The sequence below is a fragment of the Delphinapterus leucas genome, chromosome 16 (assembly GCF_059928025.1).
Source record: "Delphinapterus leucas isolate spDelLeu-1000000601 "Yukka" chromosome 16, BTC_Dleu_Yukka2, whole genome shotgun sequence".
In the NCBI taxonomy this organism is placed as follows: Eukaryota; Metazoa; Chordata; class Mammalia; order Artiodactyla; family Monodontidae; genus Delphinapterus; species Delphinapterus leucas.
The window spans coordinates 7,506,772-7,521,092 of NC_143144.1; the positions used below are offsets into that span (position 1 = coordinate 7,506,772).

Sequence of the window (14,321 nt, forward strand, 5' to 3'; positions counted from 1 at the left end):
AGCCCTGGTCCGGGAAGATCCCACATGCCACGGAGCAACTAAGCCTGTGTGCCACAACTACTGAGCCTGCGCTCTAGAGCCCACGAGCCACAACTACTGAAGCCCGCACGCCTAGAGCCCGTGCTCCGCAACGAGAAGCCACCATGATGAGAAGCCCGCGCACCGCAACGAAGAGTAGCCCCACATCACCGCAACTAGAGAAAGCCCGCGCGCAGCAAGGGAGACCCAACACAGCCAAAAGTAATAAATAAATAATAAATTTATAAAATAAATAAATAATAAAAAGGCATACACAGTACAAAAGCAAATGATAAAATTTAAGTGGCAATGGGGACAGGAAAAATATAATGAAGCCAGAAGGATGTCAAGAGACCTTCACTTCATTCTATGATGTCCTATATATTTGCTAAAGGTGGGCCACTGATTTCACTCAGGCTTTCTAGCAAGCACTGTAGAAAGATAACTTGAGTTTCTCGTGTCCTTAAGACCAAAACAATATAATTGCTTGGAAGGATCATAGCTATTTCTGGCTAAGACACCAGAGAGATGACATCCCCAGGACCTTCCTAAGAGAGAACATTGTACAGTATGGAGACCATCATCCTTCTCGGCATTGCATGGCAGGTACAGTCACGATGTTCCAGAGCTGTTCTAATATGGCCAAAGTACAATTAAAAAAATTTCTATAGGTGGCCAAAATAATTCAGCTTTAGGTATGTGGTTCTCCAGAGGTCTGGTGTCACCCAAGGGTAGACGGTGGGGATGCAGGAGGACTGGGACAACTTCATACCTTTCAGGAAATCCTTAGTATGGACCATTTCTCTCCACCTAGTTTTTTATTGTTGTTTTTTTTTTTTTTTAATTTTTTGGCCGCGCTGTGCGGCATGCGGGATCTTAGTTCCCAGACCAGGGATCGAACCTGTGCCCCCTGCAATGGAAGCACGGAGTCTTAACCACTGGACCGCCGGGAAGGTCCAATCTCCAGCTAGTTTTGACAGTTACTGTGCATTGAGGGGCAGTGAATTGCAACGTCCTCTCTGACGAGCACAGGAGTGTAGCTATTCTGCACGGCTGGTTAGCGTAGGCGCGCCTGCTTCAGTGGTCCACCAAGCTGGAGGCAGAGGTGACATTCTCCTGGGAAAGCTGGGAAGCCAAAGGAGAACGTCTGTGCGATGTGAGAAACGGAGGGCGGGCTAGCAAACAAAAGTCGGGGAGGTGCCCTCCTGGCTGGGAAGCCTGGGCCAGGATCCCTGAAGGGGGGAGGGGAGGCTCAGGGCAGTCCGGCTGGAGTGGGAAGTTGAGTCCTATGGAGACATTTGAACTTCATTCTCTAGGTGACAGGTAGGTCACAGGGGTTTTTAAATCCCAAGGAAACAGGAAGAAAGTTGCACTTAAGAAACCTTCCCCTACAGCCTTGGGGGAGTAAAGTGGAGATGGGGCAATCAGCCACCCACAGTCCCATTTCAGGTGAAAAGTGCTGGGGACTGAAACCAGGGTCCAGGCTGTTTACCAAGAGGTCGGAGGAAATGATGGAGAGGGGGAGCCATTATGTGACGGGGACTTCAAAGGGATGCATTAAAAATGGTCCCCTGAAGCAGCAAGGCTGCGCTCAAAGAATGTCAGCTTGTTTACAACCTTCCAGCAAGAGCAGGCACATTAAAGCCCAAATGCACAACATATTTTAAAGACTGGGCCTCCCAGCCCTAAAGTTTTTCTCCTTATCTGATGTGCGTTGTCCCAAAGACTCTGGCAACTGGATTCCACAGAAAACCCCAAATATCATCAACATTGTTATGTTTAGTTTTATCCACTAATAATGGTTTAATAAAACAACTGTACTAGAGACTTATTTGAGCTGAGTTTTCAAATGGCCACGGCCTTCATCAGCCCAACGTGCCAGGCTGGTGTTTTCCGTATGCCAAGCAATGAGGTCACCAGGAGGGGCTGACAGAGAGCAGTTTAGATTGTCCTGCAAGTACAACCAGTCCCTGCTCATGGAGTGGAAGAGAAGTAGGCATAGATACGGTTAAGCCAATGCTTTTCAAGCTTCAGGTGGGATTTACAGACACACACTTTGGGATGTGTGTTGGACTATTATTAAATAAAATGTATTTCCTTCTGAGGCCACAGGGCCACAAAAGGAGGAGGCCATCAGTTATAGTCATTGCTAAGTACAAAATAGTCCACTTCCCTGAACACTGGGACCTCACACAGCCCAGCGTGTGTTGCACGTTGGAAACACAAGATGTGAGAGACAGGGCTTAGCCCTGCTAGTGCTTGTTGGAGATGCATTCTTAGTGCCCCTTATGATACCGTAATACACGTAATACATGTCATAACGAGGACTTCCAGAACATTTTTCTTCAGACTGGAACTCTATCGTTACTTCTTGCTAGTTGGTTAGATCAAGGGCCATTTTGTGACCAAATGAAATAATGTCAGAGAAAGCTGTTTAAAAATTTTTGAAGGATTGACATTTCTAGAAGGTCACGGTGGAATTTTTTCCCCAAAATTTCTCCTGCAGCTTCAATGTCATGGAGATGGCTTTCTCAGCCCTTCCTCCACCCCATGCTAGTTCTCTGGGACGGAATCTTAGAACATGAGGCTACAGGAACATGCAGGTCATCTATCCCCAGCGACCTGCCCTGGGAGATGACCCTGTATCTGCTAGACATCACCAGATTTAATTTCTGGAAAGAAATACTTATTATAACAAGAGTCTGTTTATATGTAAATCTGTCCCATTACACTTCCTACTTGCTAGTTGCTAAACATCCATTTGATAATCACCCCCTTTAAATTAATCTAACCTTAAAGATGGAGAAATGGCCACAGAGCAGAACTAAAACAAGGAACAGGGTTGGCCTGTCGAGACAATGATGAGTTTAGTTTTTTATTCTTTTACTGGACAATTTCTCCCCAGTCCCAATTTCCATTCCTTCGGCCGCATTCGACCCGAGTGTCTTTTAAGTGTCACACTGAGAACCTAGGAGAAGTGTATTTGCTCAGTGTGCAGTGGAAGAAAAGTATGTTAAAATAGTTTATAGCATGTTTGATTTTGTGGGGATAGCAGAGGTTTTTTATTATAACAATTTTCTCTCCCAAGGACCCTCAATTTGCTTTAAGATCTGTTCATAGGAATACAACTTCTTTCATGACCTGTTCGGCAGGATAGATTTTGAATGTGGTCTAACAGTTTTTCTCAGAGAATTTTTATTTCAATACATCATCTTTTTACGGGATACATACCAACTTAAAAAGTGACTTCTCTGATAGCATCTCACTGATTGCACACATCAACCTGGTTATCCAGACGTAATTTTTTCTACTAAAAATAAGGACACTGAGTCTTAAAAGCAACTTGTCCAGTAGAAGGGTCTGGTCTTTTGAATTTAAAAATCAGTATTTTCCCCTTATCACACAGTGTCTCATGAGCCTTGACCAATTACAAGCAAAAGTTCCCTGAATTTACTTTTTTCTACCAGCCCACAGGAGAAAATGAAATAAACAAAATCACACAGTGCACAGGGAGACTTACACTGGGCAGGTATGAAGCATAAGAAAAGTTGAAATATACATAATAATGATACCTGTGAATGACATGCTTCCCTCCACGCCTGGTCCATTTCCATGAGAAAACCAATGCACTCAACCTTACTGAGTTGGTCCCTTTCTGATTAATATTTAATTCAAAGTTGTATTATCTGGCTTTTCTCCCACAAACTCTTTTTTTTGAGTGTTGAAAGTTAAAGTATGCAGACTCTGTTAATGTTCACCAGGAAAGCCCCTCTCCTTTCCCAGACTTGCTATCTGGACAAGCAGGGCTTTGTCTTGTTTACTAACATGTCACACAATTTGAGGAATTCTGAGTGGAGAACCTATTATTTCCTGGGTGAAGTTTGGAACCTAGGGACCTAACAGCTTCTTCAAGCTGGGTAGACAAAAGAAGTAAAGACTTGCTAATGACCTAGATGTTGCCATAGAGAAGACAGAATTCTAGCTAGTTCCAAGATTAGTGAGAGCTATGGCTCTACGTGGATTAGCCAGTTAGGATAAGCGTTTGGGTTGGATTAATTTTAGATAAGATTAGGTTACCCAGATATTTTTAAAATGTCCCCGCAGGCTGGTGATTATGGGGTGTTAGCCTAACTATGAAAGGGCTGATAACATTGCACACAGACAGGAACATATATCTCATTTTGGGGGGATATTTTCCAGACCCAATGGTAATGTGGGGATACGTCCTGATAACTAACTATGCCTTTGCTTTCCATGTTCCTTCTGCAGGAGCCGTCCAGCTTTCACGCTTGCTAAGGCAGTTGGCAGTTCAAGAAACTGAGCTGCTAAAAGAGGCGATGCCATATTAACACTTAGCCGCATATTCAGGTAAAAGTTTTATTTTTGAATTTCAACAACCAAAAAATGGTTACTCGTTCTCTTTTCCCCATATTGTCTCCTTATTTATCTTTCCTTTCTTCCTTCCTTTGTTCTTTCCTTCCTTCCCTCCTCCCTCCTCCCTCCAAGGCAGAGGGATTTACTACAAAGGTCATGGACTTTGGAGTCAGCCACATCTAGGCGTTTACCCCTCCGCCACCACTGGTGACTCTGTGGCCTTGGGCGACTTACTAAACCTCATTCACCCAATTATGTCATGTCTAAAAGAGAGATAATAATACCTACTTGCTGTATAGGCTGCTTACGAAGAATATTCTGATAATATATGCAAAGGGCTTACTATGGTACTTGGCACATAACTGGTGCTCAAGAAACTTCAGACTGTCTCTCCTTCCTCCCTCAACCAACCTCTACCTGGCATCCCTCCATGAGCCCGTCAGTGCACGGGGAGACAGGCAGGAGGCCCAGCCTTCGAGGGTCTCACAGCCTGTTAGAACCTGGCTTAGTCAATTTTTCATAGCCTGTAGGAATAAAAAACTGAATGTACAAACTGTGCGAGAACACTGAAAGTAAACTGGCTTTGGTTGTCAAGTATTTACTTATTGTTTTGTTATCAACAAACACAGACTGCCCACCATGTGTGGCCACATGCTCAGCATCTCGTCCTGATGGCAAAGATTCACAATCTACACATACAAACACCTAAGAGCAAACGTCGTTTTCACCACCGCCCCTCTGTTTTAAATAAAAGGACAGAGTAATCTGCATTGGTTATGTTTTCTTGTTTGAACTAGGATATGAACAAAAACTGGAAATATTTGATCACATGGGAACGTAGAAAATATATACAAATGCAGTATCATTCATTGCGAGGAAATAGTGAGAAATGAATAAATCAGCAGAGAAAAATGTAGTTCCACAAATAATAGAAGAGGTAAATGTCCACATAACATAATGCATTTCTGATATCATTTTTCTTGAGTGTTCCAAAATCCCACTTTATCAAATGACTCTTAAATATATATTTATTATATGTAATACAATAAATAAATATGTGATATATATGTCTGTGTATATAAATACACATAATTTTCTAAGATCTCCCCTAAGATGATTTTTGGAAAACAGATCTTACTGTGATAAAACGTAGCAATCCTATACTAACAAGGATATTGAAGGCTGCAGGCATATCTACACGCATAAATAAATTTCATTTCAGCAGCCTCGAAACTTTCCACGCACGTGACGCAGCCTCAGATGACAGACTCCGCTTCATCGTCCCATGAGAAAATACTGTTTCACTGCAGCTCAAGCCACTGCAGCTCAAGCCCTGCAGTCGAATCCCCACACTGTTCTAGAAGTTACATTTTCTGACCCCATCGTAATCATCACCTCCTCCGCACCCAGGCCACAGACCCTTGAAATTCTTTCTCTGTGCCCCCGCTGGGGCTCATGATATATTTCCCAGCTTTTCTGAATGTACTCCCCTCTCTTCTAGGCGCTCGGCTGGAAGGATGGCCCCTCCTGTTGCCCAGTGGGTCTGCAATGCTCCCCAGTGGGACGGACTGCTTTGAACACGCCTCCCAGGAGTACTTCCAGCTGATGCTTTCAGGGGACACACTGGACCTGCCCCACCCTCTCTTGCTGACATCCTCTACAGCCCCTCTAGGTTACGTCCAGTCCTTCCGTGGAGATGCTGGCTCTGGCTCGCTGTCACTCTGCAACGTACCTCCTGCCATCACTCTTGGGACTTCAGTATCCACCGAGATGCTCCTTCCGACATCCTGACCTGACGTCCACCCTCCGATGATCTCACCTTCCACCCGACTGTAACCCTGGACCCGGATTACCCCAAAGTGCTTCCCCTCTGTAAGTATCTGTTCCAAACCTCGTCATCTCCAGCAACCATTTCCTTTACGCTTTCAACTTCAACCATCCTGGTACCCTCCCCAGATCCAGGAAGTCCTCTCCCCAGGTGGTATTTCCACCTCTCTCACACCCTCCCCGCCCTTCTTTCTCAGCTTACCTTCCACGGCCAGGCATCAAAATCACTATCACACCCTTGTCCTTGCCTTCACGACATTCATCTGGCTCAACCCCAGCCTTGATTAACTCCACCTCTGCCCTTCACACCTGCACCCATGAAGCTGGATGTGGCTTAGGGAAAATTACGAGCAATCTTAATGGGTCTTCTTTTAAAGTCATGATCACGGATCTCAAGCGCACTCTTCATGCTGGGGATGGACTACTTCTCTACCCCGTCCTCCTCCCACGCTCACGCCTTTTCTTTAACGCCCCACCGTGGGTTCCATCCTCCCAGCCCTTCGGATTCCATCACCTGCCACATAGCAAGCCCTCCTCTTCCCTTGGCCTGAAATTCCTCCACGCCGCCTCGTCGTCATGGAAATGCTTCTGATGCCCGATCCGATCCTCAGCCGGTGGACTAGCGCTTAGGCATGTCCACCTTGCCTTTGGTGACCCTGTACCAGCAGGAAGCCAGCAGCTACTTAACGTCCCCCCTTGACACCAGCCGTGGTTCCAAGCACTGGGCCATCTACCAGCAACACCCATTCCCTGGGAGGAAATTATAACAAACTCCAGCAGGCAGAAGTTCAACTTTCCCCCAGTCATGATATGGTGGAAGCATTTTATATCTCCTGGACTGATGGGCCGTCAGAGCTGGAAAGAACTTATAATCACACCGAGGCTTTGATGAAGGAACTGACACTCTGAGAAGCCAAGTCGCGTGTGTGCCCAGTTGAACATCCTGACCTAAAGTGGCGTTTTCTGTGCAACTGGGAAAATGATATGGAACTTTTGCACGGCTATACAAGTGATTGAAGGCATTATACCCCAGTTACTCAGTGGTTAGTAAACCGAATGAACACCATAGCACAAATTTCAAACAAATACCCGAAAGGTAGAATGTAAAAACAGGAAATGGTCAGGTAGAAAGAGAAGTTAAGAGAGTCGTGTGGGTTTGCCCAACTCTACCACTAAGTAGCTGTGAGCCTCGGATAAGAATTCATCTCCGGGAGCCTGATTTCCCCATTAGTTAAAGGGGAGGATGCGTTGGGATTATGGCCGTTCTGAGGGTAGAGGTCACCTGCACAGGTGAGAGAGCGCTTTGTATGTCATAAAGGATTCCCTGCAATGCCCTTATTTTTCCTCCTATGCTTGGTTCTTCTATTCTTCGGTTCTAAAGACAGTATTCAAGTTGCCTGACTGCTCTTGATGGCAGCTCTGCCCTCCTCATTCATGTTTCTCCTCTTTTAGAGAAATAAGCCATCCACCTAGATCACCTGGGTGACTAACAGAGAACAGACATGGACTGAACAGATAATCAGTTCTCACTTGCCCTTCTCTCTGTGCCCACCTACTCGGATTATGGTTAAATGCGTTTTCCAATCCAACGGATTCCGTTTCTTTTGCAAAGGCTTGAACTTTGTGCCCCTCACACTCTGGACCTTCTAAAGTGCATTATCCGTTTCCTCGACTTAGATTTAAAGCCAGTGATTAATCTGCCAACGCTTGAATGGTTTCCTTCAAGGCTCTCTGGTTGGGTAAACGCGAGGGATACTCATAAGCCCAAGAGCAGCTGTACAGTCCTGTTTCATTACACGCTGAGCCACAAAAAATTGTATTTCTATTCTGGGATGCATAGGCCAAAAGGAGGAGAAGAGAACGTGGCTTCTTTGCTTGTATTCTTGATTTGAACTGGTATCAATCATTCACTATAGTACCATCCAGTGGAAATAGGATGTGCCGTGAACCCTGATCAATCTTTTGGGCTACCCAGGATCTGAACCCCTATTCTGTTTGGAAACTACCCACAGTGCCGGAGACCAGCTAACTGTTCACCAAACCTTTTTACTTCTTCTCCTGGGTACTCAGCTAGACAACATTTCTCTTACATTGGGTTGGCCTAAAAGTTGGTTCAGGTTTTTCCATAAGATGTTATGGAACTTTTCGGCCAACGCAATAGTCATGTCAATTCTGGACAACAGAATTTAAGAGCGAATGATGCATCCCAGGTTCAGAACTGGCCCATAACAATCTTTCACGCAATCCTCCACTCTCTGCCAGCTTGACACTGAAGCCCAGGGTGACCCCGAAAGCAGTGCTCTAGGGAACAGGCAGAACTTCTACTGCCCAAGATCCCTGGCAGCGTGGAATGGTACCAGCCCCTCACCCCACCACCTCCTCTCACTGATCGGACTCTATGTGAATGCAAAATAAACATCTATTGTGTCAGCCCCTGAGATCTGGGACTCAACTATTACAGCAACTAGCAGGACAGCAACGAATGTACCCATGTTATAAGTCTCGGCGAGAGGGAGTCGTCACCTCCTGCTACAGGAACTGAAAAGTCATACCCTCTCTGTCCTCCTCTCCTTTGCATCTAGAGCGCGTGCGTGCGATCTCAGCATCTTATCCGTCAGACACACCCACACCAGATGTGGACGCATGAGCTAGTGACACAAAGAAGCAGGGCTCACGTGGAAAGCGTTCTGGAAGGGGAGGTGGTGGCAGAGGCCATTCATCCTGTTTTGGGGGCAGAAGTGATAACAGCAGTAGCATCCAATATCCAGGGTCATGACGTCAGTGATGTGAGGGTAGTGCTGGCTCCACCAGCTGACGTGCAACCCCTTCACAGGCTCAGCGCTGCCGTGTGATTTCAGGCTCTCGCGTGATAGCCACCAAGCCTGCTTCCCCAGCCATCTCAGCGAGTCTGTGCCCTGTGTAATAGCTTCCAATAAACCCTTCTTCTGCTTCAGTTAGCCAGAGATGATTTCTGTCATTTGCAACTAAAAATTCCTATGGATACAAATGCATCCCCTTTCAGTGAAAGATGGATGCACGCTCTTGCCCCCGGCCGTGTGGACGCTTCCTCTAGGGTGTACTGTTCACTTCCTGAGTCAGAGTTGACTTGTGCTGGGAGCAGCTCATCTGTTCACTGGTGGCTTCGGTACGCTTCAGGAGAGAGGTCTAACGCGTTTGTATTTTGACTGCCCCAGGTTGTGCTGAAGGAGGTGAAAATTTGACCAAAATAAAGCCTGCTATTTGGGAAAATGGGAAAACAGAAGGAAAAGTGAAGTCCTAAAAATATATCTTGTGGAAATACCCAAAGAGGAAGAAGAAAATAAGATCTTCCCTGGGAATACGGTACTGGATGGTGCAAAGAGATAGAAAACAGAACGGGCTTTTTAGGTCAACTGGTTTCTTCCTGCAACAAAAGCATAATTTAGATTTCGTCAAGGTATATGACCTCTCAATAGCCCTGTGTTCCAAACTCCAGCAGAACTAGGTCAAAGAAAAGGTATTGTACAAGAGTGAGGGGCATCGGGGCAGGCTAGCTGGCTTTTTTTCTCAAGACATCATTCCTGGGCGATCACTTTACATGATCACTGCCTCTGTCTTGCGCCCAACACATCTATGTTGGTCCCCAGCTTCCTTCCATATTTCACCCAGTGACGTTTCTGGAGTCTGGTATGTTATAAGATTGGCCCCCAGTGACTCGTGCAGTGTGACAGGGCCCCTTTTCTACCACCTGAATCTGAGCTGTATTTGGGATTGGCTGGGGTCGATGAAAGATGGTAGGGGTGACTTGGTGCCTGTCCTGGAGGCTGGGCCATAAGAGGCCTTGCAGTGTTTGTGTTCCCCCCTTTGGAGCCCGGAGACCACCTAGCTGTGAAGATGCCTCATCCCACCCATTGGAGGCTGAGCGCACGAAGGGGCCAGGGCTGGTAGCCAGCCCTAGACATGAATGGTTAAGTCAAAAAAGAAAACAATTCGTATGAGGTGAGACCAAAACATTCACTGTGGTAGATTAAAAACCCCTACTCTATTGGTGGGAATATAAATTGGTACAGCCACTATGGAAAACTGTACGGAGATTCCTTAAAAAACTAAAAGTAGAGCTACCATATGATCCAGCAATCTCACTCCTGGGCATGTATCCGGACAAAACTGTAATTCAAAAATACTTAAACACCCCAATGTCCACAGCAGCACTATTCACAACAGCCAAGACACGGAAACAACCTAAATGTCCATCGACAGATGAGTGGATAAAGAAGATGTGGTACATGTGTACAGCGGAATACTACTCAGCCATAAAAAGGAATGAAATAATGCCTTTGCAGTGACATGGATGCAACTAGAGGTCATCATACTAAGTGAAGTAAGTCAGACAGAGAAAGACAAATACCATATGATATCACTTATACGTGGAATCTAAAATATGGCACAAATGAACCTATCTACAAAACAAAGAGACACACAGTCATAGAGAACAGTCTTGTGGTTGCCAAGAGGGAGCGGGGGAGAGAAACGGATGGACTGGGAGTTTGGGGTTAGTAGGTGCAAACTAGTATATATAGGATGGATAAACAACAAGGTCCTTCTGTATAGCAGAGGGAACTATATTCAATCTCCTGGGATAAAGCATAATGGAAAAGAATATGAAAAAGAATGTATACGTGTGTGTTATTGAGTCATTTTGCTGTACAGCAGAAATTAGCACAACATTGTAAATCAACTATACATCAATACAAAAAATGTTTTTTAAAAGAACCCCTGTTGGGCTTCCCTGGTGGTGCAGTGGTTGAGAGTCCACCTGCCGATGCAGGGGACGTGGGTTCGTGCCCCAGTCCGGGAAGATCCCACATGCCGCGGAGCGGCTGGGCCCGTGAGCCATGGCCGCTGAGCCTTCGCGTCCGGAGCCTGTGCTCCACAACGGGAGAGGCCACAACAGTGAGAGGCCCGTGTACTGCAAAATAAAAGAACCCCTGTTGGTGACGAGGGGCTGGCCGACTTCTAGAATCTAATTAACTTTGAGCCCCTTCGATTCAAAGATGGGTTAACTTGCGAAAAAAGCTGTAAGCCACATAGAACTTGCGCTATAACAGTAACTCAGATTTAACTCAGCAAACCTTAAAAGTTCTTCCTTTGAATTTCGGGAAAAACAGGAAGCTGTCAAAATAGGCAATTCTATTGCATTACTGCACCAGAGACACTTAATTTCCACCACCTTCCGTGGCATTTTCTGGCATTTGTGCAAAATGCCAGGGAAACATTGCCCCTCTTTTCTGTACAATCTGATCATTTGATCATTGGACTCCCTCAGCCCAAAAACCTTTTCCAAAATAACCTCCCTAAATTAGATTCCTAGAATTTCTAAGGATGCACAAGAATCCTCTCAGGTAATAGTTTTTAAAAAGTGAAGAAATGGCCAATTGTTCTTGGGTGAAAGGTGTCCTTTAGTCACTGTGAGGTTCTGGATGGCCATGACCTGACTCCTGTTTACCCTTCTAGCATTTTCTGTGACCCCTTCTTCCCAAACCACCTGGAAACCGCATCTGGCTCCTTCGTGCCTCTTTGTCATCACACCAGCTGTTCCCTCCTCTGTTGAGCTGACCAGACTCCGGTCCGATTGCAGTGCCCCTTCTCTGGCCCCCAAGCATCCCATGTACAGTGCCACCTTAACACTCACCTCGCTGAGCCGTAACTGCCCATCGCGTGTCTGCCTTGCGACGAGGCTCCAAGCTCCTTAAGGCGGGGCCTTCACTTCTGTACTCGAAGCGCCTAAGCCAGTGCTTGACATACTAGCAGTACTAGCAGTGCTGAATAAATGTCTCCCAAGTGAATATTAGACCCATACGCCCAACTAGCTACCTGACGTATTCACTTGGATGAATCAAGCGCATTTGAAAGTACCCAAAATGGAGCTGTTGGTTGCATCCTCAAATGCAAAAGTGTTGCTCCTCGTTCAGGCTTCCCAGCTTCAGTAAACGCACCCCTGTCCACCAGGCACTCAACCTAGAAAGCGGGGAGTAGCCTGAGCACTCCGGCTTCCCTCGCCCCAACATGTGGGCCCGTCCACCTCCGAGCCTCCTAGCACGTCTGTGCCTCTAGCATCTTCTCCTGCTGGGGTGACTACAGGACACTCCTAAGCGGTCCCCCCCTTTTTTGCCTTCGTCCCCTCTGGCACCCTCTCCACACGGCTACCAGAACGAGCTCTTCAGGTGCAAACTAGGTCAGGCATCCCCCTTTCCAGAACCCTCCATGGCTCCCCACTGTGCACAGAAGAAAAATGCAGCCCTTCCCCCTGGCCAGGAGGCCCCCATGACCCGGCCTCCCACCCTCTCTGGTCAAGTCATTCCTCCCCAGTTGCTCCCGACTCAGACATTCAGCAGTTCCCAGTTCTGGGCCTAGAACATTCTTGTTCCTGTTCTCCTCAGGATCCTTCCCTGACGATCCCATCTCATGTACCACTTCCTCACCCTCTGCAGTGATTTTGGTCACAGACCCTTATTCACCTCCTTACACCTTTTCTGCAAGCTGTGACTGCTTTGCTCATTTGTCTACTTGTTCATTTTCCACGTCATGAGGGTAACACTCAAGGTCACGTGCCCACTGCATCCCCAGCATTAGAACATTGCCTGACACAGAGGGAGGGCTGTATTGGAGAAAGGCGTGTATGAATCAAGGATAAACAAAGAGCCCAGGAGACGGGCCCATGAGCACATCTGTGACGCTGATCCCTGCGTGATCGCGACACAACTGCAGTGTCTGATTCATGGAAAAACCAGAGTCACACTTCCCAGATTCAGGCCAACTCAGTCACCACAGGGCAGTAAGCATTCGTGTAGTGCCTGCTCGTACGCGACCTCACTTAAATCACACAACGACTTTATGAGGCAGCCATTCTTATTATCATTTTACAGATGGTAAAAAAAAAAAAAAAAGCTAAGAGACGCTAAATGACTTACCCACAATAGACCATGACACTCGTAACCCAAGGAACCAGGTTCCATATGGTCCACACCCTCTTATTGCTTCGGAGCTTTTCCCGGAAGGAATGAAACCAAAACCCTGACTTGCGACTCTGAAGGTTTACACCAGACGTTTCACCTTATTATTACCTCAGATGACTGGGGTTTAGTTATATCCAAATACATGGAACAAAGTGATTGTAGCAAGTTCCCTAATTCTCATCCTGTAGGGCAGGCGTTTCATTCTTCCTTTTTAAGGGTGATTTCTTATTAAAGCTTCGCACGGTAATTAACTCAAATGACTGACTGCCAACAACTTCGACAATAAAGAGATTCTTACCTCGGAATTCTAGTCCCCGAAGTTGAAAGGTGACAAGACCGTTGCCAATTTCAATCAGGTGAACGAAAGCATTGAGGTAGTCTGAAGCCAATATAAAGCAATCTCCAGAGCTGTAGTTACCCCATCGGCCAAGGACGAGGTCTCCACAGAGGGACTCCTGGAGGGCCCTTGTCAAGTGTTCGTAAAAGATGGAATTGAGGTTGTTGCCATCGCTCCCTGAAGACAGGACGAGAAATAATATGCCCAGTGAGTCCGACTGCAACGTGCTTGACCTGGGAGACAGGGAGCTGTCTCTTGATTAGGGGTGAATCAGATCTTCAGACACTTCGCCCATCAGGGTGGTGACACCCTCCTATTTCTTCCCGCTATACTCTTTCTGGTCAATGTCATCTGCGCAAATGGATTGAGTTCCTGTCTAAACGAGACACCTGACAAATTCCTACCTCCAGCTGAGATCTCTGGCCTGGGCTCTTGACCCGTCTACTTCCTCGTGGACCTATCTCTTGTATGTTTCAGATGCTTCCCCCTGCAGTGGTCCAGGTCAGGTCCCCACGTCCACTCTCCACCTCAGCCAACGGCACCACCATCCAGTCGGCCACAACCTAGGAATCTTTCTTCCCACTCCTTCCCACCCAAGCCTCTCAATTTTACTTTCTTCAAGTATTTTTTTGCATCTTCCTACTTTTCTCCATTCCCATTACCCCTACCCTATTCCAAGCTCCATGATTTCTCAAGTAGATGACCACAGTGGTCATGTGACTCACCTATGCATCTTCACTGGGACCTGCTCGCTCATCGATTCTCTACCT

General features: G+C 46.5%; 1 protein-coding gene across 1 annotated transcript in view; it reads right to left on the minus strand.

Annotated features, from left to right (window-relative positions):
- The window catches only part of PCNX2 (pecanex 2), a 278,237-nt gene that overhangs the window by 41,961 nt on the left and 221,955 nt on the right, over window positions 1-14,321 (minus strand). The window contains exon 25 of the mRNA XM_089897420.1: window positions 13,513-13,728. Within this exon, the coding sequence (XP_089753546.1) occupies window positions 13,513-13,728 (216 nt within the window). The remainder of the gene's footprint in view (window positions 1-13,512; window positions 13,729-14,321) is intronic.